General features: G+C 34.1%; 1 protein-coding gene across 1 annotated transcript; it reads right to left on the reverse strand.

The window, feature by feature from the left end:
• Nucleotides 1-27,179, reverse strand: LOC105345737 (multiple epidermal growth factor-like domains protein 11). The gene is made up of 12 exons (XM_066086178.1): nucleotides 27,143-27,179; nucleotides 26,688-26,756; nucleotides 25,818-26,045; nucleotides 23,568-23,828; nucleotides 21,062-21,196; nucleotides 20,486-20,623; nucleotides 20,138-20,275; nucleotides 19,364-19,501; nucleotides 18,085-18,222; nucleotides 17,738-17,875; nucleotides 4,123-4,254; nucleotides 1-1,942 (listed from the first exon to the last, which is right to left on the reverse strand). The coding sequence occupies exons 1-12, from the start codon at nucleotides 27,177-27,179 to the stop codon at nucleotides 1,659-1,661; spliced, it is 1,836 nt and encodes a 611-aa protein (XP_065942250.1). The 3' UTR covers nucleotides 1-1,658.

Genomic DNA, 27,179 nt, shown 5'->3' on the forward strand with positions numbered 1-27,179 from the left:
ATAGTAAAATAGTACGCTGAAATCCGCTAAAAGTACCCCCGTGCGTATGGCAAAAAACCCCAAAACTTAGGTATAGTAAATCAATTATCCGCGTACCTAGTACCCATGTGTCTTGTTTGACAAGGGCGTTTTATTCATATAAATTGAGATATACCATTTAAGCTATTGGAAGTAAAACAAGTAGACTTAGGTCAAAACAAAATAATATCAACGTCAAACAATAACATCGTTAACCATCAACAACTCACATTTGATATGTTATATTTTTTAAGTTTCTTAACTGTTCAATTTGTACAAAACGTATCAACTTTAGTTTCGTTTTGTTACTTTTTACAACCTACGTTTTAGTCATAGATGGTACAGTGCTCAAAATTATATTTTATGCGTGCATACGTGCATCCTTCATAATCCTGCTTAATCATCAAACTACAATACCATTGCTTCCCAAGTATCACTTTTATCTGATCATACATGTACTAAGAAAAAAAAAATCACTTACCATGCCTTTCCCAAAACTGCCACCATTACAATGATATCAGCTAATATGTTGTTAGTTGTTACATTGCGCATTACATGCACCATTCGCGGTCTTCTCTGTTTTTTGCATTTTAATTGTTCACAAAATATACATCACGGTTTGCAACAAAAAAATCTTAAGATATTAAATACCGTAAGTTAAATTGATTCGTATATCAGCGATATATAGTAAGATCGGATTAGAAATTGTAAACATTTATGTATATTTCATGTATATACGTACTTACCTGCTTTGAGGACGATAAATAGTTTATGTGTCCCCAAAACAAAAACTATAATTTCAAATGGCGACGTCGATAAAAATAATTGCTGTCGAGGGGACATACACTTTTTGTTGTCCGGATAGTAAAAAAATATATAGTTTTTTTTATTATGAAGAAAACTGTATTTGTCATCGATTCATGTTTTTATGTTTAACAAATAAGAGCAATCGAACTTTGAATTTTAATTAGCAACTTGAATTACACCAGGCGTTTTCCTATATTAAAATCGAGAGAAATCAAATGTTGTTGGCGTAACGTTTTGATAACTACACTCCATGCGCAGACACCATGATTAGATCGAATAGCAGTTTTTTTCCATCGTTATTTAACATACAGAAAATTCAAAAAGATTAAATGGAATATTAATAAGTCAAATCACTAAACCCTGCAATACAAGTAGTATTGATAAACTGTGGAAATCTGACTTTAAAAAACACACACAGTATAAGTCGTTTAAATCAAAATACGATAAAACAAATTGTTTGCAATTTACTTTGTTTGATTTTATTTTGTTTTAGTGACCTTACTAAAGGTATATTACTCAAAACAAACACTATACATATCTAGTAAATTTCTGTTCTATTGGACTTACCTTGATTTTTCTGTACTTTCTTCTTTTTTAATTGACAATTTCAAATTTACATAAGTATTGACAATGTATTAAGAATGCGGTGTAAAAACATATGAATAATTTATCTATCTATGCATAACTTTAGAGATGGTCTATGTACTCACGTATGTTACACAATTTTCCTTGATAACCTTTTATCACATTCAGTTTAGCATGTTCAATTAATACGTAAGTACTGACTTACGCTACTACAATGTATGTTGACCACAAGTAAAACGTAAATATGTTTATATTATTACTACTACATTTGTAATCGCATCGCATAATAAAAAAAATGTTTTTACCATATTTTTTTCAGTATGATTTATTAAGATATTATTTTGATAATAATAAGTTGCTAGTTTCTTGTGTACCTTGGTGTTTGTATACTCACGTGTTTTACATAAGTCCCCTTCATAACCATCATCACAACCAGTCAAGCAAGAGCCATTGACATTGGAGCATTGGTTTACATCACGACAGTGTCCGCATGTTTCATTACATTCATTACCATATGATCCTTTGTCACACTCTTAAACGGTAAAACAGAAGATATTAATAGTAATATTGTTTGTACAATGCATGGTGGTGCACTAACAGTATTTTGGGTTTAATTTTATGTAATGCATGCAATGGTAATTATGTGTAATGTGATGTTGATGCATTGCTATGAAATTATCCTGACATGCGATGGTGAATTAAATTAAGGACGACGGATCCAATTCACTTCTACAATAGTGATTTTCATTAAAAAATTATATGAGTAAGAGATACTAAGATATATACAAATTAATCAAAAATAACAATTCTCCTTTTCAATTAAACATAATAGGAAAAAGCGTTCTTGTGAGAGAAAACAATATTTTTAAAGAGATTTAGCAATATATTTTCTATCCAAATTAAACGATTGGTACGTAATATCGAGATTTCATTATTCGTAATAAAACACCCCTTAGCTGCGCAATATATTTACGCAAATGGAATTGGTTATGTCGTCCTTAAATGCTCAATTACACTATACGCTATCATATGTAACCACAGTTTACCAAAAACATATTCGCTTACAGAAGTTTTGAACATTTCCAAGTAAATCATTAAAATAAATTAACATTAATCTGCAATTCAAATAACTATTTTTGTTTCAAATAATCCATAATTAAAAACAAAAGTTGTTAATGATTCTTAATATGTATTTTATGCAAATATTGTCTTCCAAATCTACCAGTACATGTCTGTTCATTTATCATAAACATACTATCTGTAATTGGAAAAACATTGGAAAATGCCTGCACTAGAGTAACTGCTGATACCTTTGATATTTCCACACGTGTGATATGATGTCTTAAATCTATGACTGAATTATAACTGATGAGTGATGATTGTAACATTATTTTAAAACACCTTTAAACTTTGATAATCCAGCAAAACAAGCAAATATGCGAGTAAGGTGGTGTATACGCTCTGGTGAATCAAAGTCAATAGGGGTTTGTAACAAAAGTGTATACAGTACCAATCAGACCCAACCTAACGGAAAGTTTACTCCGGGTTTACTCTAGGTTTACTTCGGGTTTACTAGAATGGACCCAGAGTAAACCCAGAGTAAACCCAAAGTAAACCCAGAGTGGACACAGAGAGTAAACCCACTCAGAAGTATACCCCTGAAAGCAGACGCTAACTGTGTATTCGGAATATACAAAGGGTAGGAATTACAGGCAGTAGGATGCTAAGATAAAATACAGGTCTGCTTCACACTTCAGTGCATATAGTTGACCTCAAAAGCAATTTCAAAGTAAACCCCGAGTAAACCCAGAGTGGACCCAAATTTTAAAAAAAGTAAACCCAGAGTAAACCCCAAGTAAACCCAAAAAGTAAACCCGGGGTTTAGTTGGGGTTTACTCTGGTGTTAGGTTGGGTCTGATTGGTACTGTACTTCCAATGGAATGTTGTTGTATAATAACGTAAAGGATTAATATATTAAGCATGGATTCGTTTAGCGTATACCGATAAATGGCGATTTGACAAACTTTAAAATGTATAATGCCAATTTGTTTCTTTAATGCACGACTTTAGTTTTGATTGAATTTATCTTCCATAACGGGGTAACCAAGAATTTACTAAATAACATCACGGCGGAGAGTATAGGGCTTAGGTTTCATCAGGTATTTGGCAAGTAATTCGGCTTGTATAAATTTGGTTCCAAAATATAGAAAAATATGCATACTCTAGCTTTCTTAAAGTTTTATACCACTGACAAATCGTAGTTTTATATATTAATTTGTGAACCATGATCGGATTTCTTTGTCAACTATTCTGTGTATATAAAATCAATTTGAATATATAACGTAAACATAAACAGAAGACAATGCTTGGGAAACACGGTAGAGGCTCCTAACTTATCTTTACATATATAAACCATATTTTGACAGTTTTAAATATTAAATTTAGATAAGAGTAACGAAACATTGCATATCCCTCCCTGTTTCAAAATTAAAATTGTTTGGCATGTATATGCGATTGACTGTTGACATTTATTAAAAAAAATAATGCATGACAGATATGTATTTTGAATTACAACAATAAACTGTATACCGAACAAAAAGTCAAAAGTGAAAAGATTTGTCGATTTTTTTCCCGATTCCTATTGTGATTACAGGTACATGTACCACCTCTTTCAGTAATCTGCCCTATGACATGTATTATTTTGAGCAATACCTTTATTGCAGAAATATCCTATCCAGCCTGGTATACAACCATAGTCACACAGTCCATTGACGTTATTACATCCATTGCATGTGTCGATGCATTTCTCAAAACAGTCTTGTCCAAAAAATCCAGGTTGGCAACCTGGGGAAAACGAATAAAAACCTATATAATTGTCAAAATAACAACATATTCATTACATTTGTTCTATTACGCAAAACAATTAAGGCTGGAATTTGGAGACGGGCCTTATTTTGATAAACTTTGAATTCATGAATATTCATTAGATATGTAATTTAACCTAAATAACATATATTAATGGTAGTTTATTACTTTTTGGATTTAATTTCCTGTTGAAGAGAGTTAAATCAAATACCAAGCCCCTCATTGTGCAATAATGATTATCATTTACATTTGTTCAATGAAAACATTAATTGTCGTTTGGTTCCGATCCGCCCCTTTCCAACGCCTGTATGTAGCCCTGACGCGTCGACTATTTTTAGCTGCTAGCAAAATGGCAGGCATAGATGTAAACATGTTACTTATCAACGCACTAGACTATCATTTTGTTACACAAAGGATAATATATCAATACTCTATTTGCATATAATTGATTATTTTAAAGAGTATTTTAAGAGTATTTAAATCCTACTTGTTGAAAACCGCTTGGACAAAAAAAATGTTGATGGCGATTTATCAGCCTTTCCCCATCAGACATTAGATTTTACCTGAATGTACAACCTTCCAGTACCACATTGATTATTTATCAGCGACACCAAATTTGGATCAATGTAGATGATAAGTTGTGCAACTGTTTTAGACTGTGTTGGTATATTTACATGGACTGGTATATGATCAATATTTAGATTTTTGCATGTGTACCAATTAATTAAAAGAAATCATTTTTACTCTGATAAATTGCTCTAAAGTATCACTGCTCACTGCTGATCCATGTGACTTCAAATAAAAATGTCATTGCTAAGCTTGTTTACATTGAAATTAAGGAGCCTTAATATTTATTCAGAATTAATGTCAATATAACAGTATGTTATAATTAGTTATATTACTAGTATATTTAAAATTATAGTACAGAATAAAAAAGATATAGGTTAATTGCTGTGAGAATCATAATCTCTAATATTGTGCTGTTTTTCTGACCTGTCTTAACTAACAACATGATCAGGTCTTTTAACATGTTTAATTTAACAGAACGATTCTTAAATGATTCTTAAATGAAATTATTTGTCATGCGCATTGACTGTCCTTGCAGATAATTAAAACATTTTTCAAAGCAATACAGTTATCCTTGTTAAGTAGCATTACATTGTTGATAGCTACAACTAGATTGTCATCACCTTCATTCAACTCACGTCATGCAAATACCGCACACACCTTGCTTTCAATGACAGGGGTCAGTCAAAACATTTCGTTGAATCTTATCTGGAGTTAACACGGCTATGCCAATTCACAGCTTTAAAGTAGCACTGCACTTTAAAATTTTGACTTTTTTTGTTTAAATTGGCCGGAATAAATAACCTAGAAACAAAAAGAGTGATAGCTTTGAGGTTTCAAAATATGAGGTGCTATTTTTTGTCTTTCACACCTGTATAAGCTGATCGCCAGCCTCAAAGACTGCATACTGATCAACTATTACTTGTATTGCTGCATAAAATTTGAGTTTAAGTCTAAATAACTGGTAATTTGATGATTTTATTTACACCGTAGCTTATATATGTACTTCATTTGTAGACTCCTATACTACTTGTGTTGTGTAGAAGTAGTGAAAGGTTCGGGGTACCCATGGCATGGTGTTTGATTCCATATGCTGTATGCTCCAGTGACTTATTACAATCTACTGCTTCAGCCCCTAAGTTGAATTTATCCAAATGCGTGTAACATGTTTTTTGTAAGATTTAAAAATACAGTGCCTTACATATATATTCTGTGGGTGGAGACTACCATGCATGTATTTGAGTGTTTTCATTTTGCCTGAAATGTAATTAAACTTGCTATGAGATGAGAGTATACACTATATCACATACATTGATTACTTAGCATTATCCCTTGATAATAAAGATTTTTTTATTGGAGGGGGTGGGGGTTCTTTTTGATATTGTAAACATTTAGAGCTAGGTCATCTTGGATTATTAAGTTAACTCTTGATTTTCTTCAGTGTATTGGGAACTTTATAGATATACAAACCTAATCTTAGTATTTATGTTGAATATGAGCTAAGGATTTTGCAACTCTTGGTTTTTTTTTTAACTATAAACAATGATATTTAAAACTTAAAGAGTCAAAATTAATCTTAATATGCAAATATTATTCATTTTAACCATTATTCATTTATTAACAGTTTCTTAACTATTAGTTATTTCTTCAATAATTCCTTGAAAAATGAAAAATAAATGTTTGAAAATCTGTGTACTTGTTGTTGTGATCAACACTCAAACCTAGGAATTTACATTGTTCATGTATTGTTGTTTGAGTATTTGTTCCTTAGGAAGGGGGTGGGAGTAAGAATGTTGTGCTTGTTCTTTCTTGAAAATAAGCAGCAATGTCATGGAATACTCCAAAAAAATATACAGCAATCTTGAGGAAGAATGTGTTTTTAAAAATAGTTTATTCACTAGTTATTAATTAAATGGCAAAGCAGGTAAAACATCAATAAAAAAAATTCATGGCTTGTAAATTGTCGCTGAATACATACACAATTCAAATTTCTAAATTTCTTTAAATTAAATTTCAAAATTACCAAAATTAAACGTTGGACCCCATCCCCCATCCTCTGGCAAACTCAAATAACTGTCACCCCCCCCCCCCCCGGAAACACTCTCTGGATCCGCGCATGGAATATAAAGAGGAAATGCATGTCGTAGTTATCTCCATTTGTTTTTTCTGTTGATGAATTACTGACCCTTGCTTTCACTTGAAATTTATAAATGTATGATATTTATTTATTCTTAAGTTACAATTTTGCCTCCGCATTACAACCAAGGGACAATTTGGAAAATGCTCGTAATGTAATTTAAATTTCCCGCAACAATATATCTACAGAGTTATTTCCCTTAGCCGAAATCTAGTTCGGCATTGCGTTTGAAAAGGGGATTAAGTTCAGAAAAATGCATGTTTATCGTCTTCAACGAACTTTCGCAACGGCATAACCGGCATGGATACTTTTGATATTTCACAGAGCGATTAAGAAGGTTTTGAGGTAACTGTAAAATGCTGCTGCTTTGTTTTATTCTCCGGATTTGTCTTATTTGTTGATGAAAATTGACGTAATACCCCAGTAAATGATGGATTGTTGAGTGTATTTTTGGATATGGCGTTGTAATTAAGACGTTTCCAATAAATCAGCAGTGATTTTGGGTGAAGGAGATCACTTTTAAATTATAAATGCAAAACAAACAAATGTGCCCTTGCGTTATTGGAAACTATGTGTGACATAGTAAAATGTTTATAAATATCGATGTCACGTGATAGGCACGTGGTGACTCTAAATGCACATGTGCGTCGTAACACATGGAATACTAGATTTAAGATAATAGTATCTTGGAAAAAGTTGTATGCGAGTTTTGATTAATAGGACCATCACATTTGTAGTTCGTTTTTGATTCCATGGTAATTTAAGCATATGCAACCTTAACGGTGCTGCGTAATGCCTATTTTTTTTTTTATTTTACTTGACCATTTACACAATGATATACATGATGGATTTATGGTCACATTTAGACTCACCCCCCTCCCTTCCTATTCACAAGATCATTTAGTTTTTTTCTGGCCTGATTATATTGGATCTTTCATTTTCAATCTTTATTTTCAACCTAGTACCATTCTAGATTACTGTACTTATTGCCAGACCAATTCGTTCATTTTTAAGAGAGTTCTGAATGCTTGGGCATTCGAGTTTCGATTAACGTGCGTGATATGTACTGTAGAAAACAAGAGGCCCATGGGCCACATCGCTCACCTGAGGAACAATCAGCTTAATGGAGTCATAATACAAACAATCTGGACAATGTACAATAATACATGTAGATCCTGTATAAATAAAATCGATTTTTCCCTCTGGATAATTTCATGTTTATAATCATTAGTCCATTTTCTAACAGAATGATTTTATAGACATATCACATGTTTAGTATTGTACTTCTCAAAAAGATCCTGAACAATTGTTAAAATATGGGATATAAAGCTACATCAATCTCTGAACCTTCTTGTGAGGCCAAATAAATGTCATGACGCCAAAGTCTTAACAATTATAAAGAATCATCTGGCTGATTAGTTTCTGAGAAGATTTTTTAAAGTTAAAGTTTTTACTCTATATATTCCTATGTAAAACTTTAACACCCCCCCCCCCATTGTGGCCTCACCCTACCTCCAGGGATCATGATTTTCACAACTTTGAATCTACACTACCTGAGGATGCTTCCACACACATTTCAGCTTCCCTGGCTGATTAATTTCTGCGAAGATTTTTAAAGATTTACTCTATATATTCCAATGTAAAACTTCGACCCCCCCCATTGTGGCCCCACCCTACCCCCGGGGGTCATGGATTTCACAACTTTAAATCTACACTACCTGAGGATGCTTCCAAACAAGTTTCAGCTTTCCTGGCTGATTAGTTTCTGAGAAGAAGATTTTTAAAGATTTACTCAATATATTCCTATATAAAACTTCGACCCCCCCCCATTTTGGCCCCATTTTACATACAGGGGTCATGATTTTCACAACTTTGAATCTACATTACCTGAGGATGCTTCCAATCAAGTTTCAGCTTTCCTGGCTGATTAGTTTCTGAGAAGAAGATTTTTAAAGATTTACTCTATATATTCCTATGTCAAATTTCGACCCCCCCATTGTGGCCCCACCCTACCCCCGGGGGTCATGAATCCACAACTTTGAATCTACCATACCTGAGGATGCTTCCACACAAGTTTCAGCTTTCCTGGCTCATTAGTTTTTGAGAAGAAGATTTTTAAAGATTTACTCTATATATTCTTATGTAAAATTTCGACCCTCCATTGTGGCCCCACCCTACCCCCGGGGATCATGAATTTTAAAACTTTAAATCTACATTACCTGAGGATGCTTCCACACAAGTTTCAGCTTTCCTGGCTGATTAGTTTCTAAGACGAAGATTTTTAAAGATTTACCCTATATATTCCTATGTAAAACTTCGACCCACCCCCCCCCCCCCCATTGTGGCCCCATTCTACATCCAGGGGTCATGATTTTCACAACTTTGAACCTACATTACCTGAGGATGCTTCCACTCAAGTTTCAGCTTTACTGGCTGATTAGTTTCTGAGAAGAAGATTTTTAAAGATTTACTCTATATATTCCTATGTAAAACTTCGACACCCCCCCCCCCCCCCCACTGTGGCCCCAACCTACCCCCGGGGGTCATGATTTTCACAGCTTTGAATCTACACTACCTGAGGATGCTTCCACACAAGTTTCACCTGAGCTGAAAGCTCAAGTGAGCTATTCTGATCACATTTTGTCTGTCCTTCGTCTGTCCGTCTGTCTGTCAGTCTGTCCGTAAACTTTTCACATTCTCAACATCTTCTCAAGAACTACTGGGCCAATTTCAACCAAACTTGGCACAAATCATCCTTAGTCAAAGGGGATTTAAAGTTGTGAACATTAAGGGCCACACTCATTTTCAAAGGGGAGATAATTAGATTAATTAAAAATGTTCGAGAAATTTTCAAAAATCTTCTTCTCAAGAACCAGAAAGCCAGGAAAGCTGAAACTTGTGTGGAAGCATCCTCAGGTAGTGTAAATTCAAAGTTGTGAAAATCATGACCCTTGAGGGTAGGGTGGGGCCACAATGGGGGGGGGGGTCGAAGTTTTACATAGGAATATATAGAGCAAATCTTTAAAAATCTTCTTCTCATAAACTAATCAGCCAGGAAAGCTGAAACATGTATGGAAGCATCCTCAGGTAGTGTAGATTCAAAGTTGTGAAAATCATGACCCCCGGGGGTAGGGTTGGGCTACAATGGGGTGGTCGAAGTTTTACATAGGAATATATTGAGTAAATCTTTAAAAATCTTTTTCTCAGAAACTAATCAGCCAGGAAAGCTGAAACTTGTGTGGAAGCAACCTCAGGTAGTGTAGATTTAAAATTGCAAATATCATGACCCCCAGGGGTAGGGTGGGGCCACAATGGGGGGTCGAAGTTTTACATAGGAATTTATATATTTAGAGTAAATCTTTAAAATCTTCTTCTCAGAAACTAATCAGCCAGGAAAGCTGAAACTTGTGTGGAAGTATCCTCAGGCAGTGTAGATTCAAAGTTGTGAAAATCATGACCCCTGGGGGTAGGGTGAGGCCACATTGGGGGGGGGGTGTTAAAGTCTTACTTTGGAATATATAGAGTAAATCTTTAAAAATCTTCTTCTCAGAAACTAATCAGCCAGGAAAGCTGAAACTCGTGTGGAAGCATCCTCAGGCAGTGTAGATTCAAAGTTGTGAAAATCATGATCCCTGGGGGTAAGGTGGGGCACAATCGGGGATCGAAGTTTTACATAGGAATATGTAGAGTAAATATTTAAAAATCTTCTTCTCAGAAACTAATCAGCCAGGAAAGCTGAAACTCGTGTGGAAGCATCCTCAGGCAGTGTAGATTCAAAGTTGTGAAAATCATGATCCCTGGGGGTAAGGTGGGGCACAATCGGGGATCGAAGTTTTACATAGGAATATGTAGAGTAAATCTTTTAAAATCTTCTTCTCAGAAACTAATCAGCCAGATGATTCTTTATAATTGTTAAGACTTTGGCTCCAGGACAATTCTTTGGCCTCACAAGAAGGTTCAGAGTTTGATGTAGCTTAATATCCCATATATAAACAATTGTAAGGGATCTTTTTGAGGACTGCAATACTCAACATGTGATATGACTATAAAATCATCCTGTTAGAAAAGGGACTAATGATTATAAACATAAGAATATCCAGGGGGAAAAATGGATTTTATTTATACAGGATCTACATGTATTATTGTACATTGTCCAGATTGTTTAATTATGACTCCATTAAGCTGATTTTATCATACCTATTGTTCCTCAGGTGAGCGATGTGGCCCATGGGCCTCTTGTTTATTTAAGAAAAGATAAGGGGTTAAAAAAAAAAGGATTCCAAAAGGTGTGAACATTTAGACATATTTTTCTTTGAATCTTTTCAACGACTCAGGGCGTAGGCAGAGCATATTCTAGCCACTACGTACATATAAATAGTTTCATACAGAACGCACAGTAAGTAGTGTTTATCTCCTACTAATATTTCCTCTTTTGAATGAGTGAATGAATGAATATTTTTATAGTCTGCCAGACGTATATATTAATTTAGTATTCTGATAATTTTACTTTATAAATAATGAAAACGTAATGTTGAAGTTTACTTGTAACGCTGTATTCTATCCTCTAATATTTCATGTACTTTTTAATTGAAATACGGCACTGTTCCAGGTATATGTGACAGCTACATTGCCCAGATATAGTTAGATTAGATTCAGCTCGATTCCATAAATCGGTACGATATCCTTAGATATGCACATTATTACATTTATATTATATGTAATTCTAGAGTACTATTTTATAGCCAATTATAGCAAGTAACTGAGTATATAGTTGCTGATATCCATTTTAAATTATCAAGTTCAATAACATAAACGTAATTATTTTATTACCAATGTTAGAGTCTGTGGGACTGTGTGTTTTACTTATATAACAAATACATGTAAGCGTGCAAATGAAATTATTGTTTGTCATATCGTATATTAATATTTATGTTGATTATTGTAGGGCTGATCCCATATATAATATAGTCCAGGGGTCAGGCAATAAAGTGAGATAACCCACAACCAGACTTGTTTTCCTTTATAAAACACCGGCTACATTAACAAATGAACAAATTATGTTTTAAATCAACAACAACAAAAACAACAAAAGAACCAAAAAAAACCCCACAAATATTAAACCTTTAAATGATGATCATCCCTCGCACATGGCCGAGTAGATCCGGCGCGACTGGTCAAGTGATCCGCGGTCGGTTAGTACCTTATTACGCGTGCATGTTTCATATTTTGCACGGACACAACTATATTTTATTATGTTTTTAACTATTATACTAGTTTAGGATAAGAAGATAAATTTATTTTACTTGTACAGTTTATCAAGCATCGATTAAAATACGATAGCGTACAAGGTAGTTTAAAAATCAAATCAAAATATAATCAAAGTTTCATGTTACATGTTTGCGGTAGTTGCCAGCACGATAAAAGAATGTCCTGAGTTGAGGCATTCAATGCTTATTTTAAAGAATATTCACACGAGTTTTTAAACAACTTTAAATTAGATTCTATCGGTCACATATTAATAATTTCTATATTTTTTCTTCATAGACGTTCGTTTCATTGTGGAACCGAGTTCATTGCTGCGCCCCCCCCCCCCCCCCCCCCTCCTGCAGCAGCCCCGCTGTCAAGTGCTCGCGCAGGTTTTTTTAAATAGGCGAAAAGTTATCATTTGTAAAAAATCATTTTTAGGGGGTGACTTCTGTTTATACTTTGATGTAAGACACTACTGTTGAATTGTCTGTCCTCAGCAAGCCTTGCCGGTGTTTGACATTGTCCCGGAAGTGATGAAGTGCATTCTCCACTGTACTGAGTTCCAACAGATATATATGTGATGACTGTTCTATCACCGTCCATTTCCCCGACATATTGCGATCCTCTAGGTGGGCTCCCCACCCGTAAGTTGATGCATCCGTCCACAAGGTAAGGTCTGCTCTGAAACTCAGAATAGACGTCCCTGCCAGAACGTTCCCTCTCTCTATCCACCAGAGAAGATGTGGGATGAGGAAACTGTCGATTTGAATCATATGATCAAGTTCGTCCACATGTGGACGCCACTGGGACAGAAGGCAGAACTGAATGGGACGCATCTCGATCTGGCAAGAGGTACCAAATCTATACAGGCTGCCATTAAACCAAGGACTCTGAGGAATGTACGTGCTGGGACAAAAGATTCCATAACCATGGTAGAAATTGCCCCACGCAGACTGAGAAAACGGTCCAAACTGGGGTAGACAATTTACCCTGTTGGAGGTTGAATAGTGCTCGAAGATAAGTTATCTGTTGCGTTGATTGCAGAATTGACTTGGATTGATTTATTACCAGGCCCAAGTCCATCAGCAGAAACAAAGTTCTCCTTAGTTGATGAACTAATGTCATTCGATCTGTATTTTTGAGAAGCCAATCGTCCAGGTACATATAAATGGAAATCTGTTGACTTCATAGATGTGCACCTATTGCCCCCATTAATTTCGTAAACACTCTTGGGGCTGTTGCTAGACCGAAGGGCATTGACCTGAATTGAGAATGGATGTTGTTTATGCAAAACCTGAGGTATTTCCTGTCTTCTGGATAAATTGGAACATGTAGATATGCATCCTTTAAATCTATTGATGCCACCCAGTCTCCGACATTCAGAGCTTGTATTATTGACCTTAGAGATTCCATCTTGAAATGTTGGTTTTTGAGAAATATATTTAACGGCTTCAAATTGAGAATCGGACGGTAACCTCCGTCTCGTTTTGGAACAACAAAAAGGTGCTGTAAAACCCCTGACCTTCCTGGGTCTTGGGAACAATCGCTATGGCATGCTTTCCTAATAAACTTTCTATTTCTTCTAAAATACATTGTCTTTGGACGACATCTTGTACATTTGTTATTCTTACTCCTGTATTTGGAGGATGTTTTATGAACACAAGTTTGACTCCTTCCTGGACTATTTTTAAAATCCAATCATCGGATGTAATTTTCATCCACTCCCTGTGGTACGAAATCCGACAGCCTACTTTGGCTGATTTCTGCAACTCGAGTCGAGTCTCTAATTGATCCGTCAAAATTACTTTGGGGGGCAAAACCCCAACCGATCTTGTGCAGAGCCACGACTTTGACCTCTGAAGGAACCTTTCGAATTAAAATTTCGTCCTATTCCTATAGTAGTCTTTTGGTTCTTTTCTGCAGCAAACTTTCCTTTCTTTGCAAAGGATGACTGCTGTTCTTTCGGTTCCGAGGTGCCCACTGAATCATCTCTCTTTCTTTTCCTTGCAGAACTGAGGGCTGAACCATCTCTCTGCTTTGAATCCATCAGGTGCTGTGTGAAGAATATCAAAATACTTCCCACAAAAGAGCTTAGGATTCAGAATTGTCTGTACAAGGAGTTTGTTTTCAGTTGCTTTGTTTTTAAAAGCCAAATCCTCAATTTGAATGGCTCTGCGGGCTGCAACTGCACCCACTAACATGCGGGAAGTAACATCAGCCATTGACTTGAACACCTGCATGAGTGCTTGTAGGGCCTCTGTTTTGTCCTCATCATATACAACGTTATCAACGTAAGACATTTTTAGAGAGGCATATGTCAACTCTCTAAAAAGAAGTCGAGATCCTATCTTCCATAACTCATTGTTGCGGTAATGCAACATAGGGTTTCGGAAACGGTAAGAATTTTTGTTTCCTTTTCTCCCTGTTGTAAAATTGCTGTCCTCAATGTTGTCATCAAGGCGCAGCGTTGTGCAGTACTTGTCAAAGTCGGAGGAAGTGATTCTGTATTTTTCATCATCTGATGCTTTATAAGTCCGAATTGCACCTTTTCGCTGGAATTCTTCATCAACATCTGTTAATGTGTTCAAAATGCACCCATCCATAGGCAAAGACTATTGTGGAGTAGATGATTTTGTCCCAATCAAACGATTTGACATGTATGATTTGAATCTCGGCTCTGAGTTTCAGAGGCATCAACGGAGTTGATGTTCAGTTCTGTAGACACTTTTTTAACAAAAATTTTCCAGTCTACTATACATGAACAATTAGAGTCTGTGTCATGCGTATGTACTGAACCCAAGACAGAGTTATCAAACTCTGAACGATTGTCCTCGTGAACATCGATAACATCATCAAGTGAATTGCTTAAGACTTGATCAGTTTCACCTCTGTGGCTTACTAGATCATCGTCATCCGATTCTCTGGAGCGTTGATCAGCTGACGGTCGAAATCTATCGAACCTGTTACACGCCCTGTCTGAACGAACGTCAGACGTAATTATATCAATAGTCGGTTGTTTATTCGAATCCTGGACCAACTCTTTAATTCTAGCGTCAATCAACCTTTTCATGCAATTCTCTTGATATTGCTGCCATTGAGCTTCGAAATTTCCCAACACGAAAGGCGGAAAATTACCTACTTGAGGAGGGACTGACCCCTGCGTCAAGTCGCCGCCATTTTGACTCGTTTCTGTCGGAGAAAGAATTTCTGATGCAGCTACGTTTCCCGCAGAGGAAACTTTACTAGCAGAACGATTGCCACTATTCCCCGCAGAGGGAACTTCTGGATTTGGCAATGTAGCTGACTTTCTCCCCGCTTCAGTTTTCTTTCGCTCGATCATCTTTCTGATCAACGTCCGTTTTTCCTCTGAAAATGATTCGTTGCAAACTCTGTGTCTATAGCACTCTGCGTGGTCATCCGAAGCGGTCATTTCTCTATTACATTTTACTCAAATTTTAAATGAATCAGACATTTTAAGACCGCAGGCTTAAGAAATTTTAATCGAAGAAAAACACGCGGCTTTTCTTCTCGAATGCCCTCACAAAACTGAAACGGAAGTATGCAGGTGCATTATGGGTAAACACTAGATGATACCACAGGGGTGGTCTTAAAAGTTCAGGCATGATCGTAGGCAGCTCGGGGAAAATGCAAAAAATTGATGCAGGTAAGTATAGATATCTCGTAAACAAGGGTTTTACCTTTAAAAACCTCCATTTTCTCCTTAACGTGTTTCACTTTCCCACACGTTTGTTTATTCGGTCAGTCTATGTTAATTCAGTCGCCACGTGCGACCGAAGATGATGATCTCGTATCGCTTCAGCGCACACAGCTCGAAACAAATGTAATTGAGTAACAGTTGGAAGGGTGCTTTCACTACAGTGTTCAATTGTTAAACAATAGGATTTATTATTCGAAGTCAATCATCTTCACATTAAAGGTGTGTGATTGTTATCTGACAATGTGGCTAATAAAATAACAAATTCAACACGCTAGAGTTCTATAGTTATGAACATAATAATTTATGATATATCATAATTCAAAGGAAATTTGTTCTTGGGATTACAAGTTATGAAATACGACTACATTTCGATCGCCGTAGAAATCAAAGTACTGCAGGTGTCGAAAGATTTTTTATTTCTTTGAAATATCATGATAGTTCACTTGACCTACAGACTTCTGACTATAATATAGCGACATATATGCCTTCCAAAACTAAATGTTACACTGTGAGATACATGTACATGTGTGTTATTGGGGGATGCATTTATTGCTAATTGTATGAAAATTGATAAAAAAAAAACATTTTTTTATTGAAGTTGTGTAGTATGAGATTGTAATGCAAGTTTAAATAAACAGTGAATACCCAATATATTAAAATACAAGATAACATATTTTCCAGAACTATAATACTATGCATGTGTACATGAAGGTTGCAACCTCATTTGTATGGCTGTAGGTGAGGAGGTAAATGTGTATCGATGTGCAAACACTGTACACTGTATGTCTGCATATACGGATTCCGGACCGTGGCTACAGACGATACCTATTACAATCTTTCAATACATCTATGCGCAGTTTGACCAAGAAACTGACCAGTTTCATAACTTCTTCGAATTTCTCTAACACGGACTGTCTAATTCTTTCCTGGAATTCCAATTTAAAGTTTTATTCAATTTTATTAGTCAACCTACTGACATAAAAATAAGGATTTTGAATATTATTGAATCGTCGAGAGAAGAAATATTCATTTCTGTAATTCTCTATGAAACAGCACCATCTGGTAAAAAATTTAAATGCTTTTGCACAAATTCAACCGCTGATTTTTGATAGCTTATTATTACATGTATTTTGAATGTTCAAGTCTACTCGTATGATTAAATAATATCAGACGACACATACTTCTATATAGAAAAGTTCAGATACCATCAATTTTGACAATTTACTATATTTTGACAGCACGCAACAATTTCAAACTTGCATATAGTCTTGAAAAAATTTAGTAAGATTTAAATACAGAAGTTATCTTAAAATTACGTTGTAGGCGGGTTCGTTTTTTTTTCTTTATTTTTTTGTTTGTTTTTTTTTCAAATACAATCCCTGACATGAATTATGAGTGCATACCGAATATCACAATGCTTGCTATCCTTTGAAAATTTAACTCGCCATTTAACATCTCATTGTTTGAATAGTTTTCTTCTTTTACAAAACACGTTTTGTATACAGGCTTTCAATCACAACACGTTTCGTAACACAATTAGAACTGAAAGTTTAGCCATTATAATCATATATTTTCAACTCGCAGCAACAACGGAAGACCTACTCGTCGCTTTGCCACGAGCTCTGCTCTAGTTTTCTGTTTATTTTCGATTTAAAGGACCTTACTGGATACTTTATAACACTTATGGCAAACAGAATTCATATTATACATCTCCGTATTTTCAATAAGTTATCATTACTTTCCTATCTACCTGCTGCATATCTAATTAGTTGTCCTGATAACTTTCTACTCACCTGTTTTACACAAGTCCCCCTCGTAGCCAGCATTGCAACCAGTGAAGCATGTTCCATTGATTTTAGAACATTGACTTTCATTCACACAATTTCCACAAATTTCATTGCAGTTAACGCCGTATGAACCACTGTCACAATCTTTTGAATGAAAAGATATGAAAGACTCCAACTTAATATTTTAAGAATAATATATAATGCTACCTTAAAATGAATGCACTTCTCTGTATATCATTGCAACAGTTATATGTTGTCATGCCTTTATTACATGTAACAATTAAATAACTAGGTGATTAGAAAAAAAATAGAATGATTTTGTTCCTCTGCCTGTACCTGTAGTTTTTCCTTACCTGTTTTACATACGTCCCCTTTAAAACCAGCTTCACATCCAGTTAAGCATGTCCCATTGATTTGAGAACATCGGTTTACATCACGACAGTTTCCGCATGTTTCATTACATTCAGTACCATACGATCCTTTGTCGCATTCTAGAATGATCACGTAAAATTTTGGTATTTCTTTATAAACGTAATGAGTTATATTTTGCTTCTTTAACAATATCATATCGATAAACGTCCACACGTGTTTGTTGAGATTTATGTTTTAAGAGGTACTCTGTAATCATGTATTAAATACAAAAATATAAATATCAATATTAAATTTCTAAAAACAAATATACAGTTATGTAATTGCAGCAATGAAGGATAAGGATGCCTGTCTAATCTATTCTTTCTTTATAATCAACTAGACTTTGACCCGTGCGTGCACGGATTGACATTGCATATGATATCGGACATTTACGAAAAAGATACATCGACATGTACACCGTATTGTTGACATTTACATAATCAAGCTTTTTGCCTATAATGCTATTAATTTTACTACACTCTGCTTACTTACAATAATCTAAATGTGTTTCGGGACAGGCCTTCACATTGGAAAGCATTGGTTTGTTTTAATAAACACCATGATGTTAGTGCCATAGAGATCATTTTCAAGAATAACATTGACCTATTTGTCGCTCGTAATTTAAAAAAAAACACCCCGAAAACATGGTTTTTACAGAGGGTAAAAACTCAAATCTGACCATTCAAGTATCACTCTAAAACAAGCCAAGAAGTATATCGTAATTATAAGAATTATTTTTTTTTCATACAGTAATTTTATCTGGTCGCTATGTTATTCATGAATATATGTTGGAGATTGTTTGTGTTAATCTACATTTAGGGGGGCAAAGTATACTTAAGTACAATCTGAAAAAAAAGTCTCGAAGACTATTGTTTGATTTCTTTGTTGTCTACCCGCTATGATTCGATAAATTGCGGTTTTAGATGAGGGACAAGTCTGCTATGTTTTGATGTTGCGCGAACTGTTGTCGTATACCTTTTATAGCATTGAACATTTTCGTTATAACACAATCTTTATTAATGAAATGATATGAAATGACTCCAACTTAATATATTGAGAATGATATATAATACTACCTTAAAATTAATGCAGTTCTCTGTATATCATTGCAACAGTTACATGTTGTCATGCCTTTATTACATGTAATAATTAAATAACTAGGTAATTAGAACAAAATAGAAGGATTTTGTTCCTCTGCCTGTACCTGTAGTTTTTCCTTACCTGTATTACATTTGTCCCCTTTAAAACCAGCTTCACATCTAGTTAAGCATGTCCCATTGATATGGGAACATTGGCTTACATCAAGACAGTGTCCACATGTTTCATTGCATCTAATACCATACGATCCTCTGTCACATTCTTTAATATAATTAACCCGTGTCGATCACAATGCTGTATCTCATATTCATTATTACGAAAAAAAATACTTGGTAAGCAGTGTGTTGAATGTTTTATCTACATATATTAGCCAAAGAAAACAAAAAAGTCACTATTATGCGTTTTTAGTCTACATGTAATTCTTACATTAAGTTGACATCAGCTTGTTTCTTCTTGTTTTATGTTTCTTTTTTTTTTGAGTGAAAATAAATCATAGCTTTCCATTTAACAAATTATAAAAACCCTTAAACAATGCCACTCAGTTTGATTTAGAAACAATATAATTTGATAAAAAATAACCGATTCCTCAAGATCTTATGTAAACGATTATTCTGTTGGCACTTGATTATTTACAAGTCATGTGTTAGTGATTAATTTTTTTTCATATTACTTTTTTCTCAGTTCACTTTGAATGTTGTCATATTATCATTCCTGTAGATATGAACGAAAATTTACTTCTCTGTTTATTTTGGTTTAAAAAGAGCTTACTAAATATGTTATAATACTTATGGCAAATGTAATTCATGTGATACATCTCCGTATTCTCAATAAGTTATCATCACTCTCCTAACTACCTGCTGCATATCTAACTAGTTGTCCTGATAACTTTCTACTCACCTGTTTTACACAAGTCCCCCTCGTAGCCAGCATTGCATCCAGTGAAGCATGTTCCATTGATTTTAGAACATTGACTTTCACTGAGACAGTTTCCACAAATTTCGTTGCAGTCAACGCCGTATGAACCACTGTCACAATCTTTGAAATGAAATGATATGAAATGACTCCAACTTTATATTTTGAGAATGATATATAATGCTACCTTAAAATTAATGCACTTCTCTGTATATCGTTGCAACAGTTACATGTTGTCATGCCTTTCTTATATATAAGAATCAAATAACTAGGTGATTAAAAAAAAAATAGAAGGATTTTGCTCCTTTGCCTGTACCTGTATTTTGTCCTTACCTAATTTACATACGTCCTTTTTAAAACCAGCTTCACATCCAGTTAAGCATGTCCCATTGATATGGGAACATTGACTTACATCATGACAGTGTCCACATGTTTCATTACATCCAATACCATACGACCCGCTGTCACATTCTTTAATATATTTATCACAAGTCCATTACAGTGCTATGTCTCATATTCATAATTATAAAGAAAAATATTTGAAAAGCAGTGTGTTGAACGTTACACCCCACATTTGTTGTAGAAGATTTTACCAAATTGAACACTAACAATGTTTTTTTAAACATTTGTGTAACTTTTGACGTCAATACAGGAACTAATCAGCTTTTTTTTTTATTTGGAGTCGAATTGGTTCTAAAATTAAGGATTTAAATGTTTTTTGGTTTTTATTTTAATCATAAGTACACATATGTATATGAACTTCCATTACATACAATTAATAAAATAGTACATGCTTACATGTATATATGTTTTGTATGATTGCCTCAGAATAAAACACATATTCCAAAAGTTTATATTAAAGCTTTGTCATGTAGTTAATAATGCTGTTTAATTGAACCTATTTCTTACCTAATTCACAGTGATGACCTTGATAACCAGGTTTACATCCCTTGCAGGTGCCCGTCTCTATGTGACAGTACTGACAGTTAACGTCTGGACAGGGGAAGGTATTGTTTGACCCGTAACATCCTGTTACTGGACATCCTGTACATGAAATGTTATTTATTACATATTTGATTTTGTTTTGAGCATATTCAATTATGTTCTTGATGAAAAAAAAAGATGAAAGATTACTTTAATTACGGGACTTTGTATAGTGGTATGCACGGAAGTCCATCAAACATTTTCCAATTCAATCAAAAACATACATAAATTGCAATATTGCAACATTTATTGCAAAACAGTTAAACACCTACATCCCTGTTGCTGAACGACTTTAAAGAAATAGTAAATGAGTTAAAGAATATCTCTCGCAATGGTCATAAACCTTTACTATATATCATGCATTTTATTTAAACAAACATAAAGTATAGGAGTATACGCAGTACAATTAAGGCGGCCGATTAAAATATCGGAAAATTGTTGTGCTGAAAACACGTATTCTTTAGTTTAACGGACATTTCCTTTTTAAAATTAATAATGGTCGCTCAAATGCAATATATTTGAGGAAAAAAATATACAACAATACGATATTTTATGTTCATAGTGGTCACGTGATATGGCAGTCGCATGTTTCAAGCAGATATACTAGCTAAGTTATAAAATAACTTGATGTTATATCGTAGATTTTGAAAAGTTGCAAACTTTTTTAGATAATGATATCTGTTACTAGAAACCATTATTTATATTAAATTTGTTGAACAATTTTGAAGACCACAGTGTCAATTTCATTAAAAAAAAATTAATTTGTAAGATTATTTCTAAATGACAAAGCATATTTCAAATTCACATGTGAAAGTATTTCATGATCAGATAAGTGACCTGTTTGCCTTTGCAATTGAATGATTCATTTATGTACCCGTCTTTAAGATTTGGGATGTTGTATACAAAACTGAGGTTGCATTATTATACCATGCATAATTTAACAAATTGAAAATGACTAGGTAGTTTTCTACTAATAATTAGGTTGAGCAACATATTCATTTATAACATTTATTTGTATTCCCTAAAAATCTGCATGATTGCCTTCATTGATTTGACTTATTGGGTCATTTTTGAAGCATATGGCGTCATATTTTGTAGTACAGCAAGAACAAATATCGCTTATTTTAAAGTATGTATGGCATAACGGAGATCGAATTTGTAAGTTATAGCATTTGTTGTTTTTAATTAAAAGAGATTATAAAAACTGTGATGTTATAATGCGTAATTCCCCGTACTTTTTGTCTGAACGGAATTTATTGACAGCATTAACTGTGCTGCGTATCTCTGAATTGTTGTCATTTTCTTGGCTAGCTAGTAGTAGAGCAGATTAAAAAAGAAACAAGACACACTGGTGACGTGTGTGTGATAGACCAGATATGAGCTCTAAACTCATCAAGCTATTGTGGACCGAAAACCTTTTGCCTAGCGAATATGTTATCAACATAAAAGGGTTTTTAGGTAATTGAAAATCATGGCACAAAGTACAGACATTCATATAATGCATTGATGCTAGAAAATTCAGTGCATATCCACTACATGACTAACATAAAACTCCTTCTCTCATACTGAAGAACGTTAACCTCAGAGTCATGAAGTTTATAATATGATATAGACACTATCGTCCACCATACATTAAACTGTACAAACCATTGATTTGCCTGTTTTTATTTTAAGTAACAAACAAATGGTTTAAGAGATAGAATACACAAATCAAATAAAACAAACCTACATGTACCACCTACGGAAATATTTTTAAAAAATCAACAACATAAAATAACAAATTTTATTACTATACTTTCATGTTAAATAACGAAATTTGATTGGTTTAGACGCAGAGGATAATCCATTCTATTACCCTCAACGTTAGTATCACATTTGGCAACGGGTTCATTGTAACACATCGAATTGTTACATGCATGTAAATAATGCGCAAAGGATTCGTAGTAGAATTCACGTCATTTCTATATAAAGGCAGTAAACTTTTCTATAAATTAAAACCTTCGGTAGAATAAAATAAATAGAGCCTGTTTAGGGGGGTAACAGTTGAGTTTGACATCCCTTGGAGCGTCGGTTGATAATGGTTTTCCATGGGTATAAATTTCAACTGTTAATCTCGCAAACAGGCACTAATTATAACTGTACCATTTTTTACATTTTTTTTATTTTTATTTTTTTTTTGGGGGGGGGGGGGTCCGAAAAAAAAATTCACCTTAAATGATTGAACAATATTTGATAGCTTTTTTTTTGGTTTTTTTTGTTTGTTTTTTTTTCAAATGGACAACACATGTGACATTGTCACATTACTGATTTAATATGCGGGGTCTACGCGCTAGTTTATTGTTTTATGTTTAGACAATAAAAGGTAAACATGTGAACACATATGAATAAAAAACATTCTTCAAAGGTTATTGAAATTATCAAGAACACTAACCATACACCTCTACTTCACAAAGGTCATTCGATACAAGACTAGCATAACCGTCAGGATAGACGACTCCTGGTAGTCTCTCGTTGTAGTAGATGACATATTGTCCATGAACAAAGCAGATTGTTGTGAAGACAGGAGGTATTGTGTTTATTGTGAAGTTGTTGTCCTTGAAACACAGCGTTCCCTGTGATCTATCCGTGGTATTGGAGACATACACGGAGAATCCAAGAAAACGGCGTGCTGTGTACGTCCGAAACTCGTAATCTGTACAAGACGTTATCGATCAAGTGAAAAACAAGTTTATATGATTCTTTTTTACAATATCAACTAAAACATTGCTAAATATCAAATGCACTATAGGCGCAACATACTGCACATTCTCCATGCACCTATCAATTAAAATAGCTAATTGTTTAACGTACACTTACATGGAATACATATGCAAGTTTCATATATGTGTCGTTTCAAATAACAAAACCATATTATAATATCAAATTCAATGGTGGGGGCTAAACTCTGAGAATTCTCTGAAAAAAAAATAGTTACGTATTATCAAACCATTTCTATATATAAACAGAATTATGATACCGTATTTTGAACATGTTAATGGTATTTTTCTAAAAACACTAGTCGTATGCCTTTGTGAATTTTAAGTACTGGACAGAGATTTAATATCAAGAGTAATATACAATGTTCCGCAGCCATTGTTTATGATTGTCGTTAGAAAGAATTGTCAGGGGGAAAATACAAATTTAAAATTTCCTTGTTTTAAACTATATACGTTTTTATGTCATAGCAATACGATCGTGCTAACAAACTGGAATTAATTCAATGTCATATATTGCATGAAAAAGTACGTGGCGAAAAGGGCGGTCAGAGTGCTCTCTTAAAACCCAAGCACCTTTATTTCAAACAGTAAAGAACAGGCAAACAATAGGTGAAAAGGTACCTAACGCCTACCTGTTTATCAAAATATCCATTGAAACCCAAAAGAAATCTTAAAGAACACCAGTGAAGATAATATTATTGATATCCATGGTGGGTATATAACATGAAACAGTTCTCAAGTTAATATAAAATTCCAAATATTGTTAACACCTGACACTGGAAAAAATTTCATTTGATTTAGAGGCGCTATACATACGAAGCTTTCTTTATCGTGCTAACTCCTACTTTAACACAATATCTTATATTTAAAATCATTGGTTTGTTTTAATAAACACCAGGATATTTGTGTCATACAGATCATTTTCAAGAATAACCTGTACCTAATTGTCGCTCAGTATTCGAAAAAAAATATGTTATTAACAGAGGGTTAAACTCAAACTGACCATTCAAGTGTCACTCTAAAACACGTCAAGAAGTATATCGTGATTGTAAGAAACCTCTTTATATACAGTAAGTGCAGCTGGTCCCCATGTTAGTCATGCATAGATTGTTTGTGTTAATCTGCATTTAGGGGGTTAAAGTATACTTAAATACAATCTGGAAAAAAAGGTGAACACAAAGATTATCATTTGATTTCTATGTTGTCTACCTGCTATGATTCGATAAATTGCGGTTTTAGATGGGAGACAAGTCTGCTTTGTTACAACTTTGCGCGAATTGTTGTCGTATAATTTTGAGAGCATTGCACATTTTCGTTATTACACAATCTTTATTTATGAAAATCCCATGCCGTTCATACCTTTACTATTTTATTTTAGGTCATGCTTTGATGTATTTTCTTAAATGGAGGAATGACAAAATCGTCAAATAAGATTCAGAACCTTAAGGTCAGATTTTTGGCATAAAGTTTTTTGGTATTTTACTAAAGCTAACATCCCATTCAGTTCACTATACTTAAGTCTGTTATAAACATTAAATGATTTTGTCGGTTGAGTTTTATAACTACAGAAGGACAAAGTTCATAGGTTTATACTGTCGTGTTAAGAAAATATAAATAATTTCGTGAACAAATATTTACATTTTGTATGTGGTTATTATAAGTGTTATTTATACCTAAAATTTTGATTTAAAAATTGTAAGTGTGTTTGATCTTTTGTTTTTAGTTACGTGTACTATTCATGTTCATTGCAGCTGTTGAAACAGTTTAATTTTCTCCAGTGTTTATTACAGGGATAATCATATGACGATTTAGTAATCTGATAAAAGCCAAATGGTATCATGTAAATAAAATAACGTATATGCGTGATGGCTGCTTTACACTACAGAATATATCATTTTCAAGATACATAATGACTGAGACTATACCTAAGTTGTTCGTCCTGAAGTATATAGTGATGTGATGGATGTTGTGGACGCTGGTCAGGTTCACCCACCAGGTGGCGGTTTGTCTGTATGGATACGATGTAGCACATTGACCCCTGTTCCATCTCAGGTCAGATTTACGTCCGTCCACAGCGTTACTGGCGTCAAATGTGTCGTCACCTGGTATGTATGGATACTGCTGGTATGCTGGTTTATTGAGGGCGACGTTAACTGTCAACAAAGACACAACCCAATATTAACAACATTATTTACATTTACAAAATTGAGTTGGTTCATTTAAACTAACATTTACTTATGAACAGTCTTTATAAGCAAAAACAATTAAAGTGGGATTTTGATTGATTTGCCCGAACAGTTGTTGTCATTTCATGTTATAAAAAGTGTTATCTTCTAAATGATTTTTTTTATAAAAACCTGAATGTATCAAAAGCATTATTCTATATAAATAACTATACTGAACCATAATTAACTATGTTATTTTTATCCTAATATATTTCACAGCTACTCTTAAATGCGGACATTAATGAAAACAATTACCGGATACAAAAACTACAGATAATATCTTATTAGCATTATAAAAGGATTGGCGAGGGAATATGAATGTTTGAAGAGATTGGCCAACTCACCGCTGGTCTCCGGTGACTTAAACTCAAACGCTATATAAAAGCACCCTTTAATATGAAAATAGTACTTGTTAGCGATACACGTTCATAGAATCTCTTAAAAACTTATTTCGATGTAATTTTTTTTTTACTTTTGATCTACTTTCTTTCTATGAAAATAATAAAAGGTTCATCGTTCCTAGCACATGATTTATGGCCAACATTGACCACTGTCCTTCAACAGCGTTACCGTCATAACTGTCGTCACCTGGTGACAGAGGGTACTGCTGGTATGCTGGTTTGTTAACGGCAATGTTAACTGTCAACAAACACACATCCAGCCCATATATTACACATATAATACTATCGGATGTTGTATAAAAACATTTAAATTCTGATAGTATTTCTCAAACAGAGAAATCAAAATTGTTTCATTTATGTATTGGTCCTTTTTTAGATTATATAAAATGCATTTTAGTAAAAGAATTTACAAAAAAATATAAAGTCTTAATACACATAAACATCGCGATTATATAAATAACATGTGACAATTAAATTGTTTACACAGTATACATTCATCCATATTGAGTGTTACACATGTAAATGCGTGTACATGTATTAAGGTTGTAAAATATATTAATATACTTTAATGTTAAATACAGAAATCTGATCGGTTTAGATGCAGTTGATAATCCACTCTATTACCCTCTGCGTTAGCAACACACTTGGCTACAGGTAACAT

The sequence above is a fragment of the Magallana gigas genome, chromosome 1, assembly GCF_963853765.1.
Source record: "Magallana gigas chromosome 1, xbMagGiga1.1, whole genome shotgun sequence".
Classification (NCBI taxonomy): Eukaryota; Metazoa; Mollusca; class Bivalvia; order Ostreida; family Ostreidae; genus Magallana; species Magallana gigas.

What these genes read in the sequence shown, in the direction of transcription:
- LOC105345737 (XM_066086178.1), bottom strand. Translation starts at nt 27,179, where the DNA reads ATGTTACCTGTAGCCAAGTGTGTTGCTAACGCAGAGG. An exon ending in AAAGGACGTATGTAAATTAG is followed by an intron (nt 20,276 to 20,485) that starts GTAAGGACAAAA and finishes TTCATTTCAAAG; the next exon opens with ATTGTGACAGTGGTTCATAC. An exon ending in GGGGGACTTGTGTAAAACAG is followed by an intron (nt 19,502 to 20,137) that starts GTGAGTAGAAAG and finishes ATTATATTAAAG; the next exon opens with AATGTGACAGAGGATCGTAT.